We start from the raw sequence: 22,527 nt of genomic DNA, 5'->3' as shown, positions 1-22,527 counted from the left end.
TGCCGGGGAAATAGGCCCACTTACCTGGAACCCTTGGGGATTTTTTCTTTTTGGCCTGAGAATCTCAAAACACCTTACTCCACAATTGTTCCAAAGGGTGAGATCAGATGTGGGAAAGAGGGGTGTAAAGGGTGTAGAGGGTACTATTTGTACCCTTTGCCTGCCTGCCATTCCCCAGGTGGCACCAGTAAGTCCTGTTACGTGTAATTCCGCACCTGTTTGTTTGTGGGGCAAGAGGAACCACTCCTGCACACTCTGTGGAAACGCTGGCTTATTATGGCAGAAACTGTTGTTTCCTAAAAATAGGCCAGAGCTGGGCTTTTACCCTTTCAGGGCCCAGTTCACCCTGGAAAAGGCAAATGTGGCCTAGGATACTATCCAGGATCTCTGTCTAGGATTCCTTAGGCCCAGACCCCCTACAGCCCTGTGTTTGTACCAACAGCCTTGATTTCCCTAGGGTCATATCCCACAGGACAAAGCTCCTCCAGCACCCCCTCCCTAACACTATTCCGCACCATGCCTTCGAGGTCTGGGTGAAGGGAGCCAGGGCCCTGCAAACGCTCAGCCGGGCATGTGAGAAAGCTCTTTACTGGGGGTACAACAAGGAGGAGCAAGGCCATCTCCCCCTACCTATCCCCACCCTTTCCTAGGGCCACAGGGTAAGGGGGGGTCTCCCCTTCACTGGGCCACCACTGTCTTTGGTACAATAAATAGAAAACAAGGGGGAGAGAGGGGGCCAAGGGTGCAGTCCTTTGTGGGGAGGGTATACCCAAACCCCTCTCCTTGACCCCCTGCCCCAGGCCCCAATCAGTGCAGGCCTCACCCACCCCAGCTGGGTAGCAGCAATTCCAGTCAAAGGGAGAGATGAGGATGGGAGCCCAGGGCCCCCACATGGGGGGTATGGCTTCAGGAGGGGCCCCAGGGAAGGGGCAGGGTCATGAGCTGGCTGCCGTGCTCTGGGGTACACCACGGAGGCCCAAGCGAGGCCCCAGAGTGGCAGGGTCATCAGGGGGTGGGAGGGGTGGACGACCTCCTGTCATCCGAGTCCGGAGGGCTGAGGCAGCTGGATGCTGGGGGGCAGGCGCGGGGTGGAGTGAGGAGCAGTCCGGAGGGCTGCCCACCAGGCTCACATCCATCAGCTCCGGGGGTGGTGGTGAGGTTGGTGATGGAGGACGGCCAAGGCATCGGGGTGGAGGGGGTAACTGGGCCCCAGCCCCTGGCAGTGATGAGGCAGAGGCAGGGGCCTGATGTGTCTTATGGGGCACATCACCCCCTGCCCAGGGGCGTGTCGGCTGGGAGGGTGGGACCTAAAGAAGCAAACAACAGTGGGTGATGGAGACCCAGGTCCTGGTGTCCCAGACACTCTGCCACCCACGTCCAAAGGTCCCAAGGCCCCAGTACCTGGGGGCTGTTCATCTCACAGTCAGTGATGGGGGGCCCGGGGCCCCCACAATATCTGTTGCTATAGCGGTAGGTCCGGTTGTCACTGGAGGAGCCGCTGGAGCCTCCTGGAAGTGCCAGGGGAGGAGAGAAGAGGCCTTATGTGAGGAACGGTGGTGGCTGGGTTTCTGAGTGGCTGAGTCTGGTTTATGGGGCAGGCCTGGGCTTGGGCTTTGGGTTCTGTGTTCATTTGAAGAATTAGGCCCAATTTTGAGATTAGGGGTCAGAGTTCAGTTTTGGGTGTTGGGAGTCAGAACCAGTTAGAGGTCTGAGCACAAGCTGTTTCAGAAATCAGGTCAGGGCCAGCTGGAGCTTTCCTGCCCCAACCTTTGGAGTTCAGGATCATGCAGTTTCAAAACGCTATGTGAAGGCCCATGGCAAGGTACCCCAGGTCAGGCCAAACCACAGCTGCCCCGACCCCTGTGCTACCCAACTGGGCACTGGGCACCCACCAGAGCTGGAGATGGAGCTGGCGGTGCTGGAGGAGGGGCAGGTGTCGAGGGGCGCGGGCGAGGTGGAGGCACTGCTGCCTGCCGGGCCCGTGTTGGTGGCCTCATCAGCCGTGCGGCGGAAGAAGCCATGCTGCAGAGCCCCCAGCGGGCTGATGCGGGCGGCGGGCTCATACTCCAGCATGCGCAGCACCAGGTCCTGGAAGCGGAGGTAGTCGGCGGGGCTGTGGCCCGGCTCCCCCGCCCGCCGGCCCCCGGGCCCGCCCGTCTGCACGCCCAGCACCTCCTGCAGCCGCCGTGTCCCGGGGCCCTGGTAATCCTGGCAGGGAGGGGGTGGGAGGGGGGGCAAGAGAGTGGCCGTCAGTGGGCAGGAGGGGCAGGGAGACACACACGGGGGAAACAGAGGCACGAGAAAGAAAGTGGAAAAAGAGAAGCTAAGAAGAGTTTTGGGGTGGGTAGGAGAGATAGGGTGGATTGGGGAGGAAGGGACAGACAGACCAGGGGGAGAGGAAGGAAGGGAAAGACACCAGGGAGAGGAAGCAGGGAGAGAGGGAGCCCCAAGTGTGAGAGAGTGAGGGGCCACCAGGGTAGGAGGAGCGGCAAAGGGCAGGGGCCGCACCTTCCTGAGTTCCTTTGTCCTTCGTAGGGTCCAGCCACCCCCAGGCAGCCGTTCAAAGTACTTGCGAGCCTTGGGTGCCTGGTCTAGCATGGGGGCTGGTGGGATGCCCAGCACCTCCACAATCCGGTTCATCTGGTCCACCTGCGAGCATGTGGGCAGTCAGGGTCATCAGACCAGCCAGCCCCCACCCCGCCCAGCACACCCCCTCCTCAGGAGCACACCTCATTGGAGCCACTGAAGAGGGGCTCGCCGGTGTGCATCTCCACCAGGATGCAGCCCAGGGACCACATGTCAATGGCCAGGTCATAGGGCGTGCCCAGGAGCACTTCAGGTGACCGGTAGAAGCGGCTCTGGATGTACTGGTAAATCTGAGGGAGAAGAGAGAGCAATAATCAGAGGTTCAAGCCTCCCCTACCAGTGCCACCAACACACCCAAAGCTAGGACAAGCTTCCTGCTCCCAAAACTGATATTATCAGCACCAACTGCACAGGAGCCACTACCTCCACTTTATTCATCAGCCTCAGGAGCCTACTGACCTAGTCTCACCCTGATCTCCATCCACAGGCCTAACTCTGGGCCCCTTTTAGTCGCCAGTCACAGGTGGCAGTCTGCAAACCCAGGCCCTTCCCACCATCCCAGTCCAGACCCTTTCATGCCTCCACCACCACTATCTCAAGTGACTGCTTATAGGAAGCTGCAAAGCTGAAGCACCCTCCCCGCTTCCATCCCGTTTTAAGAGCACAGGGTACACAGAACTTAGCAATGTGCCACCTAGACGCAAAGCCAACCCAATTTCCCCAGCCAACGTCCCACAGCCTCAAAACTGGCCCTGACCTCAGGCTTCACTCTTCCCTTTCCTACTGGGCAGTATATATACCCTGTGGCCGCCCCCTTTAGTCCCTTCATCCACTGGCCCCGCCCTTCACACCCTCTGACACCCCATCCTAATCACTATCCCTTAGGCATCAGCCTAAGGATGTACCTCGACAACCCCATCCCAGCCTACCTGGACCACTTGCTCTCAGACCACCTGTTGGCCCTGCCCTCGTCCTGGCCACACCCATACCACTAGTCCTGCCCCCGCGGCTAGACCAGGCCCTACCCTCTGGCCAAGCTGACAGGAACTGCCAAAGTCCACGATCTTGATGGCACTGCGCTTGGGGTTGCAGAGCAGGATGTTCTCGGGCTTGAGGTCGCAGTGGATGATGCTGAGCTCCGGCGTGGCCAGGAAGAGCAGCGCCGTGCAGAGCTGCTGCGCCAGCTTCCGCGTCAGGTTCAGCGAGACGCCGCGGAAGTGTGTGTTGCGCAGGAGGTCATACAGGTTGTAGGAAAGCAGCTCAAACACCAGGCACAGGTGGTTCCGGAACATGAAGTGCCGCTTCAGGTGCACTGCAGGGAAGGGGACCGACAGGGATGGATGGAGAAAGAAATGAAGCTCGAGAGGGCCAGTGGTGGCCTGGGGTGCACGGTAATCCAGAAGAGAGGCCAGAAGGCAATCCGTGCCTCTGCTTCTGGAGCACTTGCCCAAGTGTGGTGTGCCTACAGGTACCAGCTGCCACTCAGGATGTTTTTATACGGTCTATCTCTTGAATCACACCAAGAAAAAGACTGATTTTCTTGATTAAGGGAAACAAGTTATTTTCAAGTCTCTGTTGAACTGTCAATTAAACCAAAGAGAGCTCTTGCTGGTGTGACTCAGTGGACTGAGTGCGGGCCTGTGAACCAAAAGGTCACTGGTTTGATTCCCAGTCAGGACACGTGCCTGGGTTGTGGGCCAGGTCCCTGGTTGGGGGTGTGCCAGAGGCAACAGATGGATGCTTTTCTCTCACGCATTGCTGTTTCTCTCCCTCTCTTTCCCCTCTCTCTAAAAATAAATAAATAAAATCTAAATAAATAAATAAATGAACCAAACAGAAAGTTCCCATTTGTGCTGACAGGTCTTTAACACCATTCTACACTACCTCATTTAATTTTAAAAAAAATTTTGTTTGTTTATTTTTAGAGAGAGGGGAAGAGAGACAGATAGAGGAAGAGGAATGTCAATGTGAAAGAGAAACGTGGATCAGTTACCTCTTGCACGCCCCCGACCAGGGACCTGGCCAGGAACCTAACCAGTGACCTTTAGATTTGCAAGATGATGCCCAACCCACCTAGACACACCCACCAGAGCCTGCCTCATTTAGTTTTACAACATTGTTTTAAGGTCTCAGCCCTTGTTTTTTTTGTGTGTGTGAGGTGTGTAGCAAAGAATGCTCATTTTCTATTTACTATAAGACTTTATAGTAAACCCCTTCTTTATATTTATAGACACATACTCTTTAAATCCTGTTGCTTTTTCTATGAGCAATTGGTACAGGTAAGAGGGAAAAAACGGGCACAGATGTTAAGAGTAAAGGCTCTGGAATCCACTGCCTCGTCAAAGTAAACTCTACTGAGTACAAGCTCTGTGATGTTCTGCAAGTGTTAGCACCTGAATGCCTAATTTCTTCACCTCCAAGTTGCGGGCAATGATGCCCTTTCCACGGGGCTGTGGTGAGGCGTACGTGAGCTAATTTATGTGAAGTGCTTACAATAGAGCCTGACCCCTAGCACCCAAACTCTGACCAGCATTATCTTGTGAATAGGACAAAGATCATGACAGCAGCAGAAGCAGCACTGATGTTAGGGAATTACAGACCAAACCCTGCCCTGGGACACCAACCCCAGTCCTACAGTAGGGACTGGCAGCTCACACTGCCTTGGGCCTCACCTATGTAGTACTTCATCTCCGTGTCATGCTGGTTCATCAGCTCTAGCAGCCGCAGCTCAATCTGCGCCTGGTTCAGGAAGGCCTTTTTGTTCTTGATGATCTTGATGGCCACCAGCTCCTGGGTCTGATGATCATAGGCTTTCACCACCTGTAGGGGCAGGGTATGTCCCAAAGTGAGGGAACTGGCAGGGGAAGGGGGTGTACAGAGGCAGAGCCTGGCACTACTGTTGTCCCTCCAGGCAAGGGGGCCCACCAACATCACCGTCAATGTTACTAACAGTAACTCAAAACCAAGTGCTCACCAACAGTCAGGTATAAACACTGGACACGAAATAACACAGCCACCTCACATGAACAGTCCTGTTAATTGCAGTTTTCCTTATAGAAAAGAAATCTGAGGCACAGGGAACCCAAATGACTGGGCTGGGGTGAGTGGCCACTGACCCACTGATGGTGTGAATCAGTACCAATGGACACCCATGTCCCCTGATCTCTGGATCAGGATGGGGGGGACATCCCGTACCTGGCCAAAGGAACCTTTGCCAATGAGGGAGTCAATCTCATAACGCTCCAGCCAGCGCTCGCCACTGCGCACTATGTAGTCATGGTTGTCATCGTCATAACCGTGGTTTAGGACCTTCTTCTCCTTCTTGGTGCTTGAGTCCTGAGGAGGCGCCTGCTGAGCTCGCCGCTTCTTCTTCGCATAGTAGACCTGCCCAGCCGGACAGCCAGGAGGTGAGTGGACTGCTGAGTGAACTGCGCCATCAGCCAGGGCCCCTCAGCACTCAGCCCGGGTTCCCCATCCCCTACCTACCTCATTGATGTGCTTGTAGGTCTTGATGAGGTCCACGGAGAGCTTACGCAGTGGGGCCGAGGTCGAGTCCCGGAAGGCCAGGGGAAGCCTCCGAGGCAAGAGCCGCACATCAGGTAATACCTGCTGGGCAGGGTAAGAGGTGAGCACCTAGGACAGGCCTTTGCCTTCATCCTCAAGGGGGAGAACTAAGGCGGCTGGCTGATCATCACCACATGCATATTTATTTGGTCACCGTCTGACAACCCCACTAGAGGAGAAAGTCCCCAGGGGCAGAGGCTATGTCTTGTTCTTGCCACGTATCTCCAGTGTCTGGAGCAGGGCCTGGCGTGTAGCGGGCAATCATGAAAGACTGGCAGAGTGAATGCATGATACCTATTTTCCCTAACCTTTCTCTCACCTCACACCTTTACTCCTTTCTGAATCTCAGTGGGAGAGATCTTACAGAAAACCCCGGCTCTCCCCTTCCAACTCTTTGCCCGAGACCATCCATTTCGGTATCCCACCTTAAGGGTCCCCATCTTGCTTTACTCCCGTTCCTTGGGGCGTTCACAATGCTTAACCCAGACTCTGAGCATCTCTGTCCAGTTATTTCACCCCAAGGGTCCTGGATCTGGATGCAGCACCCTGGACCTCTCATTCCAAGCTCTGTATTTCAGAGCCTGAACAGTCTCTACCTTTGGGGATATCTTTACCCTGCACCCCTAGGCCCTGCTGGCTACAACACCCCTGAGGCTCCACTTTCTTCCCCTTTCACCCCTTCCCCATATTTCACTCTGGACTCTTTTTTCTTAGTGAACATTTGTTGTTTACTATGTGCCAGGCACTGCCCTCAACATTTTACATGCATGTCATTAACTGGTTTGATCCTCACAACAACCCTGTGAGGTAGTACTATTATTAGCCCCATTTTACAGAACAGAAAACTGAAGCATGCAGAACCTAAGTAATTTTACCATCATGCCTGGATTTGAACCCACACCCTCCAAACCCTGACTGTGCCAGCAACTCCTCTATTATTTTCAACTCTTTTCATACCCCTGGGAGATTGTTCTAGGCAACCACACTATCTTTTGGCCCCAAGACCCTTCTTTCCCCATCTTCTCCCTACCCCAGGCAGGTGAGAAGCCAGTTGAACACATACCTGTGTGTGCTCCTGGGGCCCCGGGAAGCCAGAGAAGGGACCATGGCCCGGTGGGACGGCCATGGTGGGCTCAGAGGGCCGCAGGGGAGCGAGGCCTGGAGCGGGAGCCCGGCCGGGGGGCGCCTTCTCGCATCCTGCACCTCGGCTGCCACCGCCGCTGAGACCTGAGAGCAGGTAGGAGGCAGGGGAACAACAGGAAGAAGAGGATGTGTGCGACAGTGCCAGGCAGGAAAGAGGTGGACATTGGATAGAAGGCAGGGCACAGAGGGCAGATGAAAAGGGTGCAAAAGAGCAATGGGTAGGAATGGAGAGAGGGGACAGAGAGAAGTGGTGGGGTAGGGGGGAAGGCACAGCAGAGTCCCTCAACAAATGATGACCGAATCAATGAGGTGGGCAGCACAGAGTGGGGCACATGATAGGGAGTCAGACAGGAATATGGGCCAGGACAGAAAAGGACAGAAAGACAGCAATAATTGGGGGGAGGAGGATGAGAAAAAAAAACCACAAACAGCATAATAGGGAATAGGGTTCACCCTTTTCTTCCCATTTCCCCTTGGCCCTCCCCAGGGCCCCTTACACAGGATCCTGCAGTCTTCTCTGAAGCTTAGGATGTCATCTTATGGAAGAAAGGTCCCTTTGCCCCAAAATCTACCATTCCCAGTAGATCCCCCAATCCAGAGAAGACTAGGATGCCCCCACCAAATGACATTAGAGTCCTCTAGGCTCCCATCAAACCACAACAAAGTCCTCTAAAACCCCAGCAGGGTCCTTGGGGACCTCCTGATCACACTGTTATCTGAGAACTCCCATATAACAGAGTCCTACCCCTATGGCCTGCTGGTCTTACCAGGGCACACCTTTCCCAGCGGACCTTCCCCACACTATGCCAAGACCTCTCCCTCTATTATTTCCTCCTACATCAGGGACCACCCCTCCACCTAGTTCCTCTATACCATATTCCAGTTTCCCCATGCAAATCTGAGCTCTTCCCAATATTAAATCAAGGTGCCCCTCCCAATCAAGGCCCACTCCTCCTGAGGGGATCAAAGGGGAGGTGTCTCTTCCCACGGTTTACAGTGATTGTCCTTGTCTTCCTACACTGGTGTCTACCAACCTCCTCCTAACCTCCTTTCTCCAGTTACTCCTGTCCACTGGGGTGGATCCAAAACTGTGCCCATTCCTAGAAGGCTCCCACAGACAAATCCCCCAAATATCGTGGAGTTCTTTCCTCTCAGAGTATGTCCCACCAAAATCCTCTCCGCACCGGGCCTTCCCCCATGTCAGTCCTTTTCTCTTATGCCAAGCCTTGACACTCCACGACCCCTCTTCTCTTGGAGCTTCCAGCCTCCCCCAAACTCTCTCCCACAGACCCTCCCATACCAGGACAGTCTCCCCCAGCCCCTACCCCCTACCAGGGTCAGGGCTGGCGCTGGGCCCACGGGTGGCTGGGGCGCGGTGGGGCCCCCAGTGGGGTGGGCGAGCAGCCAGCATGGCGGCGGTGAGGAGACGGCCGCCTGTCCCGGCCCGACCGGCCCGGCAAGCCCCGCGGCGGGGAGGGCAAGCGGGACAGGCGGCCTGATGGGTGACCAGAACAGCCACCACAGGCGGGGAGGGGAGAGGAGGGTCAGCCCAGGGCACGAGAAAAGGGAAAAGCAGGTGGACGGGGGGAGGGGCGGGCTAACTCTCCTCCCGCCACCCCCGCCCCGTAAAGCCACCCGCCCCCAGGCCCCAGGGACACCGATGTCCCGCCCCCCACCCTGGAGGACCCCCCTACAGCACGGCCGGCCTGAACTTGGCAGTCCACACCTGCCATGGCAACAACCGTGCCATTGGTCGCTGGGGCCAACAGCTCAACGAATCACAACCCAGGGCAGCTGTTGCTAGGCGACGACGATGCAGCCAGCAGAACTGAGCCCAAACAAAGGGCGGGAGCAGGGTCCCAGTAACCCCTCCTAAGACACCTTTCCTAGGGCTCATACCCTCCCAGCAATCCTGCTATGAACAGCCAGGCTCAGTGGCCTGAACCTGCTCGCTGCCCCACTCCTCTCCTCCCTTGGCCTCCTAACTCTCCCCAGGATAAGGGCAGGGCGGGTCCCGTACCACCCCGCTCACTTGAGTGCGAGCCGCCCTGTCCGTAGCCGCTTCATTACCTGAGAGCGCAGGCAAGGGAACTCAAACTGCTCGGGAAGCCCGAGCTCGGACCTGCCCACTGGCTGAGGGTATCCTGCAGACGCAGCGAGCCAGGGCCCTGATTACCCAGTAATGCAACCAGCAAAATGGCGACCACAACAAACCGCACCCCCACCCCGCCCCAGCTCCGCCCCCACACACCCTCAGTCTGCTCTCCCTCACGTGACCCAGGGCAACACACATATACACAGCGCCTGCGCTCAGGGGCGCTTACCAGTACACATGCGCAGTGAGCTACCAACCCCGCCTAAGAACCGTGGGGAACTTGGGGCAGCACAAAAGACAGCTAAGAAAGGAGGTTGCGCTGCATGGAGGAGCTTGCACTCCTACCGTCACGCAAGTTAACCAAGGGCGCTTACGCCCTGTTGTCAACAGAAGTCGCCAATCAGCAGCAGAAACAAACCGGAAGGAAGGATGAGTCTTTTAATAGAAAAACACAAGTGTAACAGTAGCAACATAATTTCTCGCAATCCAGATGGAGCGCTGGACTTCAATTCTTCACCTTGGGGGGAGGCCTGTGAGGAAGGAGATTGTCACCACTTTAGGAGCTCGCCTAACAAGTACTAACAAGTACTGACCCGTGTGGCTCTGGATGCAGGGGTCAGACACATCAGCCCTGATGGAGTATTGAGTCCCCGGCTCACCTGTACACACCCACAACTACAGCGTGGTCTCTTTCATATGGCTCTAAAGTCAACTGCTCCTGGGGCTTCATGTTCTCCTGTTGCATCTTTTTCACTTCAGAGGCGAACACTGCCTCGGCAGAGGCTGTGGAATCGATGCAGTTGGCCTGCAGAGGGGAGAGGATTTGAAGTCTGCTGCAAGGCTTTGGGCTATTTCTTTTCTGTGCTCTTTAAATTAGTACTTATTTTTTTACTGGAAAGGGCAAAGCTCAGGTTTTAGAAGCTTTCACTTTGGTCTGGGTTTGGAACAGGTACCCTTCAACAGAGTCCTATTTATCTCAAAGCCAGCCCTAAATTTTACATTCGGGTTTTTTTTCCTCTTCTGTTTCCTCAACAATAATGCAGCTGAGAATAGGAAAACAAATGTAGCGAAAGGCTAACAAAATGGTGAATCTGGTTGAATGGCACACAGCCGAGTTCTCAGTAACTCAAAAGAAAACATTTTTAACAACGCACCTAGCATTTATCTAGTATTTATTCTATACCAGGCTCTATTCTAAACATGTCACATATATTGCTAAATTTAATACTTACACAGATACTAAAAAACATAGGACTGATATTTCTATTTTACGAGTGAAGAAAACAAGCACACAAGTTCACTGCTCAAAGTCACACAGTGAGCTGGAATTCATACTCGAATTGTCAGACTCTGTGATCAGGTACTTGACCACTACATTCTACTGCCTCTTTAAGTCCAAAGCTTCTAGTTTTGCAGACATTTTTCATCACGTGCTATTTGACCTGGGCCAGGGGATGGCTTGTAGGAAGCTGAGTAGGGATAACAGCTGTGAAGAGATTAATTAGATTAGGGGGGATGAAGGCTCCCTTGTTTTGACTGGCTGCTTGGCAGTTAATGGTAGAGAAGATATGAGCACCCCATCTTAGACTCCTCCAAGCCCCGCACCTTAATGGAAATCACAAAGTGCCCTCCATTACGTAGGAAGGTGTGGGCATTCAGGGCTACAATCCGGGTCTGGTCTGGCTGGGCCACGTCGGCAAAGATCACATCCACCATTGCTAGGGAGAAAGAAGTGGCAGTTAAAAGCTGGGCCCACTGGATCTTCCCAGCTCCTCCCATGGGGCCTGCAGATTCCTGGTGAAGGAGTCTTCCCTACCTCTGGTCTCACTGCCCCACCAATGATCCCTCACCCTACACTGTGACCCCAAGAAATCCACAGTCACACCATTCATTCACGCCACTTGTAAACCATGGCTGCCACCTACTCTGTGGCCAGCCCCATGCTGGGCATGGGGGAACGGAAGGACAAGTCAGACCTGGACCCTGCTCTCCAGACACTCCCAGGTTTGGGGAGGGGAGAGGAGGAGGGACAAAGGTCAGGGGAGACAGACATGCCATCAAAAAGGCAAGTAAAGGTGACCACTTACAGGCAGGGGTGTTTGCAGGACTGTCAGATAAAAATAAGTTGCATGACAAAGGGTATAAGTGTATGGGAAAAGCTCACAGAAAGAAAAACCAGCAGAATGCAAAGGAATATTTTTAAGACAGTATGATTAAGAAAAATCATACTGCCTTAAAAAGGCAGTGAACGATACTTAAAAAAAAAAGAAAAAGGAAAGATGTTGTAACGAAACTGACTTTTTTAAATCGGGAAAACCAGACATCAAATTGTTCATGTAAGTTACCTCAGAGGGTGACTGACTTATAAAGCATTCCATTTTTACATTTTGCTTCTGAATTTTTTAAAAAAAATCAAAGTCACTGATATTCACAATGGGCTCCTCTAGTCCAGGCTACACTCTTTGTGCACTCTGGGTTATGATCTCACCAGACAATGATGATGAAGACCTCTGAAGGAGGCTTTTATACATAAGCCAGGGCCAATGTAAAAGTTCCATATTTTACAGGGAGTGTAGGGCGGCCTAGGAAGAGGGCCACGAGGTCAAAGAAGAGGAGGCCAGCTCTCTGAAGGTGCCAGATATCCGAGATCCTGAAGCAGGACCATTATCTATACCTGGCTCACCCCACCGTTTTCATTCCTGTAGACTCAAGAGGCCTCCTCATCCATTCCAAGTCCATCTGAGTCAGAGCTCTGGCCTCTTCCAGGAAACTGGGAGAGGCCTGTCTTACCCCACTTGGGCCGACCCTGGAATCCCTCACCAATGAGCATGCGGTATTTGTGTGGGTGCCGAGCATCTTCAATGACAGGAATAATGTTGGTCCTCTTCTTGGCCAAGTTAATGAGGTCACGGCCAGAGCGGTGGGAGAACTCAACTGCATAGACCAGACCGTCCTAAAAAAAAAAAATCAAATAATAATGACAATGATACTAGTTCCCATGTATGGAGCACCTACTTTGGGTCCACATATTGCAGGAAGCATTTCTGCAAACCCCCAAATCAAAACCCCACCAGTTAACAACTGTTGTTATTATGTCCATTTTACAGAGGAATAAACTGAGGCTCAGAGACGTGACACCACAGGCCAAGGGTTATTCACTCCCACTCTGCCTGATTTGAAAACCCAGGCCCCCAACATAGGCTTAAAACTGGGATGGTAGGGCAGAGAGGTAAAATCTTAACAGCTAAGAGTATTTGTGGTGGGCCAGGCATTGGTCTAAGCATGTTACAGAAATTAAATCATTTACCTTCACAACAACTCTATTTTCCAGAGGAGTAAACTGAGGCTTGGACAGATTAAATACCTTGCTGAAAGTCTCCTTGTTAAAAGACCTCCACCACAGCCTTGGGTTTACAGTCTATAGTTATGTAGATGAGCTAGAGGTCATAAAGTCAGATGCACAGATTCCCTCTATACAGGGAGCCCGTGGAGCCACACAGAAATGCAGGCCCAGAAACTGAGATCTCCTGTTCTTTCCAGAGAAACCGGAAGATCAAATTACAGGGGCATAAATTTTTTTAAGAGGGTAACTGAATCACGTAGTTTGGTATCTATCTATCTATACACTCGATTCTACGCCTGGATAACTGGTTACCCCAATGCCCAGGTCCCTTTCTCTGTGGGCCAAGGACTCAAGAGTGAAGCTGAATGAGCTTTTGGACTCAAGCTGCTCCTTTTTCTCACAGGCACTCTGTGAGAAAGGGGCCTAGCTCCAGCCACACAGTACAGGGCAGAAGAGGAGACCTTCCTTTTCCTCCCACCTCCCCACCAGCCTTTACTCATATCCAACCCCCAAACCTCCCTCCACTCACCGGGCCTACAATGTCAGAGACGTGAGAGACGGTGGTGCCTGAGGCAGCCCCGAGGTAGAGCACCTTGGCCCCTGGCTTGATGTGGATCTGGTCCACACCGCCCAGGATCGCTGCTGCCAGCTTGGAGCGGAAGGGGTTCCAGGCACGGTACTCAACTTTGTCATCTCCCTCCTGGGCCGGAGAGATGGGGATGGCAGTCAGTGCCAGACTCTTCTGCGAGTCCCCACTGCCCTTCACCCTGGGGCCCTCAAAGGCACTCGATCATTGTACAAGGATGAAATGTGGGTATGTATCAATGGCCATGACAGATGTGGTATCTGACCTCTCATGGAAGTTACTGACTCAGAGAAAAGGGGCCAAGACAGACAATAAACAAAGAGAAGAGCCTACCAGATAACGGCAAGATCTATGCATTCGTTCCAAAGCATCTGCGGTGTCAGCACATACTGTGTGCAGACCCTGCAGCAGCTCTGGGGATACACAGTGAAGAAGACAAAGACCCCTGCCTTGAAAGAGTGAGGATGCACTGAACTGACGGACACACACAGACAGAGAGCGGTGAAAGGTGCTAAGGAGAAAGGATCAAGACAGGAAAGTAGTTGTGAAGCACAGGAAGCAGGGAAAGGACCAGGTGCAAATGAGAAAGGGCAGCCAGGGAAGAGCCAAGTGGAGACCTGAAGGAGATGAGGGGCCACTCAAGTTATCTGGGGGGAGGCTCACTCCAGGCGGCAGGAAAGGCAGCAGAATGGCTCTGAGGCAGGAGTGCACCCAGCCATAAAGAAAACGACATGGGCTAACACAACAGGGGATCGATGGTGAGGGCTGTTTTTGACAGATGGGGTGGTGTAAGGAGGCCTTTGAGAAAGGCAAGGTGATGCCTAACCAGGGACGCTGGTGATGAGAGGGAACCAGCCCCACAGATAGCTGGGAGACGAGCACAGCAGGCAGAAAGAACAGCACAGTCGTGGGCTAGAAGACACTCAGTCAGAAGGACAATGGGAGGAGGTGAGGCCAGGGAGTGGGAAGGGGAAGCTAGAATGTGCAGGGTGTCCTGGGTCACACTCGGATCATAAACCTGAAGGCAACAGGAGTCACAGAAGGCTTGGGGAGAGGAGTGCATGATCTGACTTATGTATTAAGATGATGCCCTGGCTCTCCTGGGCAGGGCACAAGGTGGAGGCAAGGAGGCCACACTGCAGGGTACAACAGCAGCTGGAGCCCTGGTGGCTTTGAGAGGGGCCCAGGTCTCACCGAAATTGAGACTCTCTTCTCTCCATAAACTGATTCTCCAGGGACCAGATTCTTCGTGACCAGTGCATCTTCCTTTCCTCGACAAATGAAAACTCCTGGGCGAAGGGATCAGTGCAGCAGTGAGGACTCTGGGCCCCACCCCACCCCACTCCCCCTTAACCTCAGCAGGTTCCCCGCCTTTCTCACTCACCCTCGTGCCGGTGAGGTTCCACCATCACATTTTTCCCTGACTGATTTCCCCTTTTTCCTCCCCGACCACGACCCCGGCTGCCACCAGACTGGAACCCGCCACCTACAAGGGAGAGATGCAGTGAGAGAGGGACATCCCACACCTCTTCCCTCCCAGATCCGCAAGCCCAGGGAAAGCCTCCTCCCCCAACCCACTCACCTCTTCCTCCTCCTCCTCCTCCTCCTCCTCCACGGCCTCTGAAGCCTCCACCACGACCTCGGCCCCCACCAAAGCCACCTCGGCCCCCACCAAAGCCACCTCGGCCTCCACCTCGGCCTCCACGGTCACCAAAGCCCCCTCGGCCACCGAAGCCACCCCCACGGGGGCTGAAACCTGTGGTGGAAACAGAAACGGGAATCAAGAGCAATGAAGCTTGAAAAGTTACTGCTATACCTCACAGTTCTACTCAGGAGAGAGAACGGAGAAACACGCACCAGGAGGCACACCCACGAATGTCCACAGCAGCAGAAAAATCAGGACTAACACAGATGTCCACTGGCACGATGGACCAAAAAAAGGGGGGGGGGGTGACAGTCACGATCAAAGTGAAAAGGACCTACAGTTAGCTGCCAAAGATAGGTAAATCTTCAAACCAAAGTGTTAAATGACAGAGCAAGTCCAAGGAAACCACATCCAACATAACATCCTTTTTATGAAGTTTGACGTGAAACAACGCTATGCTGCGGTGGTATGTGTGGTGACCCATGTCCCACCCTCACCCCAAAAGAGGCAAGAGAATGATAAATGCCAAACTTATGATACTGGGTAATGGGAGGGAGAAATGATGGGGTTAGGATAGGGGAGGGGTACATAGGTAGATGTAGGTTACTGTCAATATTCTGGTCTTCTTGGATGGATGGCAGATTGATAAAATTCATCCTATTTTCAATAGTAACTAGTCTGCCAAACACTGAGTGTGTGTCCACCATGGCAGTAGGTTCCTGAGACCCTGGAAAAGTCTTCCTGTCGTCCTACGCCCGACCTTGTGCCTGGAACAAAACTGCCAGCACCCAAACAGAGAGGAACCCAGCGCAACGTCTTGCCCACTAACTGGTCTCCTGCTTCCAAAACTGCAGAAGTCTTTGCCAGCTCAGGGGAAAAAAAAGAAGGGAAAAATAAAACAAATTATGCTTTATGGATGGGCAACAGTCTATGAGGAGTTTAGGGCTTGTGAACAAGATTGAAAAATTAAGAAAAAAAAAAAAAAGAAAAAGAAAGAAAAGATTCCGAGACTTCATTTTCATCACTTTGGGACAGTGCAAACGGTCCTCACTGAGCACAAAACAATGTCTGAGGTGAACAGAGTTCTCCTGGTGCTAACAGATGCAATATCTGACTTCTGACAGTTTCAAAAGCTCTGGAAACTGTCAAACAATAACAGTGAGAGAAAGCCACCCACTATGAAACTGCTGATTTAAAATGACTGGACTTGATCATTATAAATTACTCAACAGCAAACGTGCTCAAGTTTTTTGTAAAGATGTGTTGTATTTCCATCCTATCTATGAAAGCTTCGTGCATCTTAATGGTGTTAAAGATGAACATGTACAACTTTTTAATGGCTATTCCTAATTTGATTCTTAACAATGAACAGTTTCAAAACTCCTGCACATAACCCAGAGTTGCTTACGTTTTCTCCTCACCTCCCTCTACATACTAATGTCTGCGTGGGAGCTAGTGATGTCTTATTTATTTATTTACTTACTTTATTTTATTTATTTATATTGATTTAGAGAGAGAGAAGAAGGGAGAGAGAAACATCCATTTGTTGTTCCACTTATTTACGCATTCACTGGTTGATTCTTGATGTGCCCTGACTGGGGAACAAGCCCACGACCTTGGTGTATCGGGAGGACACTCTACCCAGCTAAACCACCAGGCCAGGGCCCAGGGATGCCCTTTTTAAAACAGGGCACCAGATCCCACCAGCCCCCTTCCCAAGTTCCTTCAGTGATTTCCCGTCACATTCAAATGAAATAAAATTTCCTTTTTCTGGCTCCCAAAGCCCTAAAGCAGTGGGTCTCACCTTCGGCCAATCCCTCGAGCCTAGATATCCTTTTGTAAGTGTCTGGGGTGGGGGAGCTTTTCCAAGTTGCCCAGGTTACCCTAATGTGCAGCCCAAATGGACTCCTGCCATCACAGGGCCCTGCCTTCTGCCGATTCTTCTGACCTCACTCTCTCTATGCTGCGCACCATGCTCTCCCTCCCCCAGAATTCACTCTCCAGCTTCTCAACCTTTCACATCTTCTGTTCCCACGGCCTGGCCCCTGTGGACATCTGCTCGGCTCACCCACTCCTTTGCTGCACTTGGGCCTCTCATAAATCTTCCTTCCTCAAAAGGGCCGTCCCTGGCTACCCAGCATTTACCCCACTCTTTTTCTTCTTATCAATTACCATCCATGGTATTCTCAACATTAGTACTGCCTGCCTCTCCCACTAGAATCAAGCTCCAAAAGGACAAGGATGTTTAGTTGTCTTGGTCACCACTGCATCCCCAGCACGCTGCACAACACCTGGCACAAAGTATTAAGAACACTGCCTGCTGATGATGCTTAAACCTCTGGGTTCTGCCTCATGGAGAAAGCAGCCAGTCTGTTCATTCAAGAAGCAGGTGATTGATTAGATGGTGACCGGAGCCCTGGTTCCTCCCCTCACGCAGTTCATTTGCAACCCTAGAGAAAAGGAAGGTTCTTGGATGTCTTGAAAACATCTCAAAGACAGAGATACAGAGATAACACAGTGCCCACCTCATAGACTTGAAAAGATTAAATGACTTAATACATACAAAGCACTTAATTCATTGCCTAGCACAGTCTGAATGGGAAATGTGTGCTCCCCCCTACTGAGGGGACAAACCACTAGGCCTAAGGCTCTCAGCATAGGCCTGACAGAACAGAGACCTGGCAATTAGGGGCGTAGCATGGGGTACAGTGGGCACAAGAATCAACTTTCAGTCCCAGATACTCAAAACCTATCTCAATCCATTTCAAGTCCTGGGGCTCTTAGAAAGTACCCATTCCTCACAAAAAAAACACATGTTCGCATGCACTTCTAGAAGTTTTGGGTGGAGGGGCCCACAGACCTGCTGGTTGAAAACTGCTCCCCTCCAACAGCCTTCCTCATCTCAAAAATGGCAACTCCCTCCTTCCAGTCACACGCACCAGAACCCTTAGTTGTGCCTGACTCCTCTCTCTCACACCCACATACAAGCTGTTGGCTCTGCCTTTAAAATCTATTCCCAAACCGTAATCTGTCAGCCAGGTTGACTGCCACCTGCCTGGTCCAAGCCACATCATCTCCTAGTGGACCACAGCAACAGACCTCCTCCCGATGTGCCTGCTTCCACTCTTGCTCCGCTAAAGTCTCACACACAAAGGCAAGAGGATCCGTTTAAAAAGTGTCAATCAAGTCTGACAGACAGCAAGTCTGACTGACACCACTAAGAATCTCCCAAAGGCTTCCTCCCTCATTCAGACTAAAATCCCCATTGAAGAGCTGACTCCTGACAACTTCTCAAACTTCCTATCCTAACACAATAAGGGGAAGGGCTGGGAGGACTGTGTGTACTCCATTCCTGGGACAATCAGACCACAGGACGCCTGGAGGCTGCCAGGGTCTCGTGGGAGATACACCTCTAACACCTCCCACCCCTTCCATCAACAGATCCCCAGATGAAGGAGAAAGAGAACTTGGGAGGGGCTGTGGATCCACAAATCCCCCCTCACCAGATGATCCTGTCTCTCCACAGGCTTAAAGAAAAACAAAAACAATGTGTACTAGAAAACAGAGGCTGCCCTGGCCAGGCAGCTCAGTTGCTTGGAGCGTTGTACCACACACCAAAAGGCTTCAGGTTCGATTCCCTGGCAGGGCACATATGGGAGGCAACCAATGGATGTTTCTCTGTCACACTGATGTTTTCCTTCTCTCTCTCTCTCTCTCTCTCATCAATTTAAAAAACATTTCCTCAGGTGAGGAGTAAAAGAAAAATTAAAAATTAAAAAGAAAAATGAGATGCCTTTGGTCACAGTGGGAGATTTCTCCAACTCCAGTAGAGCACGTTGGAGGGAGGGAGGCAGCCTGATTTAGGAAAAGCTGAGCCCCACCAAGGGGATCCTAATCTGTTCCCCTTGAGAAGAAATATAAAGATAACACTTAGAGCCAATACTATTATATTGCAAGCACTGTGTAATTTTTCAACTTAATATATTGAAATATAATTGGCACATCACACTGTGTAAGTTTTAAAGTGTTGATTTCATACACTTCTATTTGCAAAATGATTACCACGCAGTGCTATTTTTTAACAGCATCTTACTAAGCTGTAACTGGGGGTCATTTTATTGAAGAAAAACCGGGGCTCAGAGGTAAAACCACTTGCCCGAGGTCGCAAAGTAAGTTAAGAAGCAGGGCCAGGATGAAAACTTTGAACTGAGGTCCTTCTGCTGTCAAAGCCAGGGTTCTCAGCATTCCACCATGAGGGCGATGGGATGGGTTCACCAAGCTCTGGAGGAAAATCGAATAGAAGCACTCCTGCCCCGTGACTACCTCCCTCCTCCACCTCACGCTAATCCTGTCCTGGGCTTGTGAAGTTTCACCTCACCCGGGGTTTGAGAATAACTAGGCCTCAGACCTTCACTCCATCCTCAGGGACCCGCCCCCTTGGGAGAATAAAGAGCGGGAAGGTGGACCAGAGGGCCACATATAATCAAGGCAGGAGTCCTCACTCACTCCAGCCTTATCGAGAAGATTGCAGGTTGGGGGAGGCGAAGGGTCAAGGGCGGCGGCAGCCGTGGAGGCAAACGAGGAACTTCCTAGACTCAGCTCCTGAAGATTCTACACCTCCAAACCAAGAGAGATTCCCCAAAACCCACGCCCAGAGAGCGACGACCCCCAAATGCCTGGACCCAAACTGTCAGTAACGCCGGCTGCAGCCCCGGTCTAATGTCCAAAAGCCTAATGAAAACCTCAATGAGACGAATCCCAGGTCAGGACCCCCCAATCCCAGGCTAAAGACTAGACACATGACCGTGACCTCCGAAACCAGTCACAAACCTCTAGACCCAACCCCTAGGCTCAGGATCGATCATAGGGCGGAACCAAGACCCGCTCCCAAACGACACTGAACCAGGACCCCTTCCCCACACCGGACCCGGGTCTCGGAACCCCTGCCCCCAGACCAAGGCCCCGCACCCCAGATACCGCTGGACCCCAGTCCCTGACAACCGACCCCAAACCCGTTCTGCACCTGGCTTCATGGCGAGCGCGGAGCTGCGCGGCTCAGGATTCTGCGGCGTCCGAGCCCCCACGAGTCCGGGGCTTTCGCACGTGGAGAGAAGCGCACGCGCGCGGCGACGTAAGGCCTGAGACGCAATCACGTAGACCCGCCTCTTGGAGCGCCGGGCCAACCCGGGATCCTGCCCGCTCCGGCTTCGATTCGCGAGCTCCTAGCGTTTTCGACTCGCTCGGCGCTACCATTGCTTGTACTGCGATCACAACACTGTGCTCCCTGCTTCCCCCTTCACCGATGCGGGCGCCCTGTAATCGAGTCTCATCCCTAGACCTTCACATGGGCTGTGCCTTCTGCCCGCCTTCTCTAATTCTAGTTAATTCCCTGAGGTCCCCTCTTCTACATCCCAAAGCTTTCCTCGGCCCATTTCGGCCCCCAAGAACGTGGACGATTGCGGACTCCCATTCATACATTAGAAAAGCTTTTACTATACGTCCGTCTGTCCTAGACACTGTGCTAGGCGCTGGGAATACAGCCGTGAACATGTGGACACACAAATCCCCACTCTCCTGGAATTCATTTTCTAACGGGGAAGCAGACGCCAAACAAGTTAATAAAACAGGTTGTTAGAAAGCCATCATGCTTTGGAGACAGTAACAGCAGGGAAGGGGGATAGGAATCCTTGAGAGAGGGGTGAAATTTCTCATAGGGTGGCCAAGGAATGCTTCAGGTGACTTGAGCAAAAAGCTAAAGGAGGTGCGGAGTGAGGCAGGAGTGAGGCAAGAACTTGTCCAGCGAAAGAGAGTTCTAGGGAAAGAGGATTACAGCTGCAGAGGCCCGGAGGGAGGAAAGGTAAGGAGGGTAAGGAGGGTTGAACTGAGAAACGCTGGAGTGTGAGCCGGGGGGGGGGCGGGGGGGGGGCGCGGGAGTGGGAGAAGACGAAGGCAGAGAGGTGACAAGTTGTATGGGGCCTCATGCGCCGCCACGTGGTGAGAACAGAAAAAAAAAACGTAGTCTGACATGGAGTCAGTCTGGCAGCATGTAGGAAACAGTGTGGGAGTAGGGGTGGGAACAGGAAGACCGTGGAGGGGCCTTTCACAAGGAATCAGGTAGAAGACTAGGATGGACAAGATCAGGGTGTGGGCAGAAGAATGGGTGAGGAGTGAGCAGAGTTTGCATACGTATTGAGAATTTAGTGCTTTGTAGCTTTATCATATTAATATTAATGCTTAAATTTATTCTGCAAAGCAGAACAAGTGCTACTATGAGAAGTTACAAACAACCCCCAGGACCAATCCACTGGCCTTCACTGTCGTATCACTCCATACCTAGACAGGGCCTGGCACAGAGTGGGTGCTCAGAATGTTTTGAGTTCTCCGGGAAGGATGTTCCAGAGCACAGAAACATTTTTTTTTTTAAAGATTTCATTTATCCATTTTCAGAGATGGGAAGGGAGGGGAAACGAGAGGGAGAGAAACACCAATGTGTGACTGCCACTCAAGTGCCCCATGCTGGAGACCTGGACTGCAGCCCAGGCATGAGCCGGGACGTGGAATCAAACCAATGACCTCTTGGCTCGCAATCCGGCGCTCATTCACGGAGTCACAGCAGCCAGGGCATCATTCTTGAAAATCTGTTTAAATGCTAAGATGGAAAAATCTACTGAGTCTATTCTGGATTTCTAGGAGCTGTATTATAATTCAAATGACTCCAACTAGGATAATGTTACACACTTCTTATGGATTTTACTGATTGCCTTCCAACTAAAACTTTTTTTTTTTCTTAAAGGACAAAGATACAGAGGACTTCAGAGTACAGAGTACAGTGCAGATTTAAGGTTGCCAGCTCCAGTTTGTGGAATTCTGGCCCCAACTCCTGGCTTGGAGGTATTTCACCTGCCAACTTGCTCCTCAGACCTGAAACTGGCACTCACAGTGAATGATTAGTGCGTGCCTTCTGGTCTGTGCTGGGGACACAATGTTGACTGAAACAGTCATGGGCCCTGCCCTCCTGGAGCTGCCAGTCCAGTGTGGGAGACAGACCGGTCCCCAGTCAGCGTCAGCCCAGAGTGGTCAGGGCTGGAATGGAGAAGACACAGGCAGAATGGTTAAGGCTGGGATCGGGGAGGCACTGAGGGCTTTTCCCAATATCCCTCCATCTCCTGAACTCCTTGTGAACCTTCCTTTCACCTACCTTCCTGCTCTAACAATAACCTAGCTGCCTCCTGAAGACACGCCTTTCATGAAGCCCTTCCACGCAGGAGCTGTTTTTCTCCTCCTCAGCCCTGATGTCCACTGGGCCTTACATGGGATAAGATCTCCTTGCTCCGCATTGCCACTTCTAAACCACTCCCTCTGTCTCCTGCCTAAGCCCTTAATTTTGAAGCTTCTACGATAGCACCTTTTCCCATTCTTGTTCCCAGCTCTATGAGCTCCTTACGTCATTATTTTAGCTCCAGGTTCACTGCCACTCAAGCTGCTCCTATTACAATTCTTGGTGATTTTTGAATTCAGGTAGATGATCCTTTGAGTTCTGGCCTCTTGGAACCTCTCCTCCAGCG

At 52.2% G+C, this 22,527-nt stretch overlaps 2 protein-coding genes across 6 annotated transcripts; both read right to left on the bottom strand.

The window, feature by feature from the left end:
• Positions 1-572: 572 nt before the first annotated feature.
• Positions 573-9,508, bottom strand: DYRK1B (dual specificity tyrosine phosphorylation regulated kinase 1B). 4 transcript variants are annotated; one of them, XM_045846657.1, is made up of 12 exons: positions 8,626-8,861; positions 7,214-7,377; positions 6,073-6,192; positions 5,782-5,970; positions 5,259-5,406; positions 3,612-3,898; positions 2,730-2,876; positions 2,509-2,649; positions 2,173-2,208; positions 1,893-2,088; positions 1,402-1,508; positions 573-1,307 (listed from the first exon to the last, which is right to left on the bottom strand). In XM_045846657.1, the coding sequence occupies exons 1-12, from the start codon at positions 8,702-8,704 to the stop codon at positions 936-938; spliced, it is 1,986 nt and encodes a 661-aa protein (XP_045702613.1). In that variant the 5' UTR covers positions 8,705-8,861; the 3' UTR covers positions 573-935. The 4 variants fall into 4 exon arrangements, with proteins under 4 accessions (XP_045702613.1, XP_045702615.1, XP_045702614.1 ...); XM_045846659.1 differs by lacking the exon at positions 8,626-8,861 and adding an exon at positions 9,364-9,508 and having other exon boundaries at positions 1,893-2,208; XM_045846658.1 differs by lacking the exon at positions 2,173-2,208 and having other exon boundaries at positions 8,626-8,858.
• Positions 9,509-9,812: 304 nt separating this feature from the next.
• On the bottom strand, positions 9,813-20,088 carry FBL (fibrillarin). 2 transcript variants are annotated; one of them, XM_045846823.1, is made up of 9 exons: positions 19,986-20,088; positions 14,900-15,073; positions 14,702-14,803; positions 14,512-14,606; positions 13,261-13,431; positions 12,209-12,341; positions 10,994-11,106; positions 10,048-10,193; positions 9,813-9,918 (listed from the first exon to the last, which is right to left on the bottom strand). In XM_045846823.1, exons 1-9 carry the CDS (start codon positions 19,993-19,995, stop codon positions 9,894-9,896), a joined length of 969 nt encoding a protein of 322 aa, XP_045702779.1. In that variant the 5' UTR covers positions 19,996-20,088; the 3' UTR covers positions 9,813-9,893. The 2 variants fall into 2 exon arrangements, with proteins under 2 accessions (XP_045702779.1, XP_045702778.1); XM_045846822.1 differs by having other exon boundaries at positions 14,702-15,073.
• Positions 20,089-22,527: the final 2,439 nt, after the last annotated feature.

Source organism: Phyllostomus hastatus, unplaced genomic scaffold (assembly GCF_019186645.2).
Source record: "Phyllostomus hastatus isolate PE091 unplaced genomic scaffold, TTU_PhHast_1.1 phas_contig_5, whole genome shotgun sequence".
Lineage (NCBI taxonomy): Eukaryota > Metazoa > Chordata > Mammalia > Chiroptera > Phyllostomidae > Phyllostomus > Phyllostomus hastatus.
The sequence above is the reverse complement of the archived record's forward strand: the minus strand, read 5'-3'. Positions and strand labels throughout refer to the sequence as shown.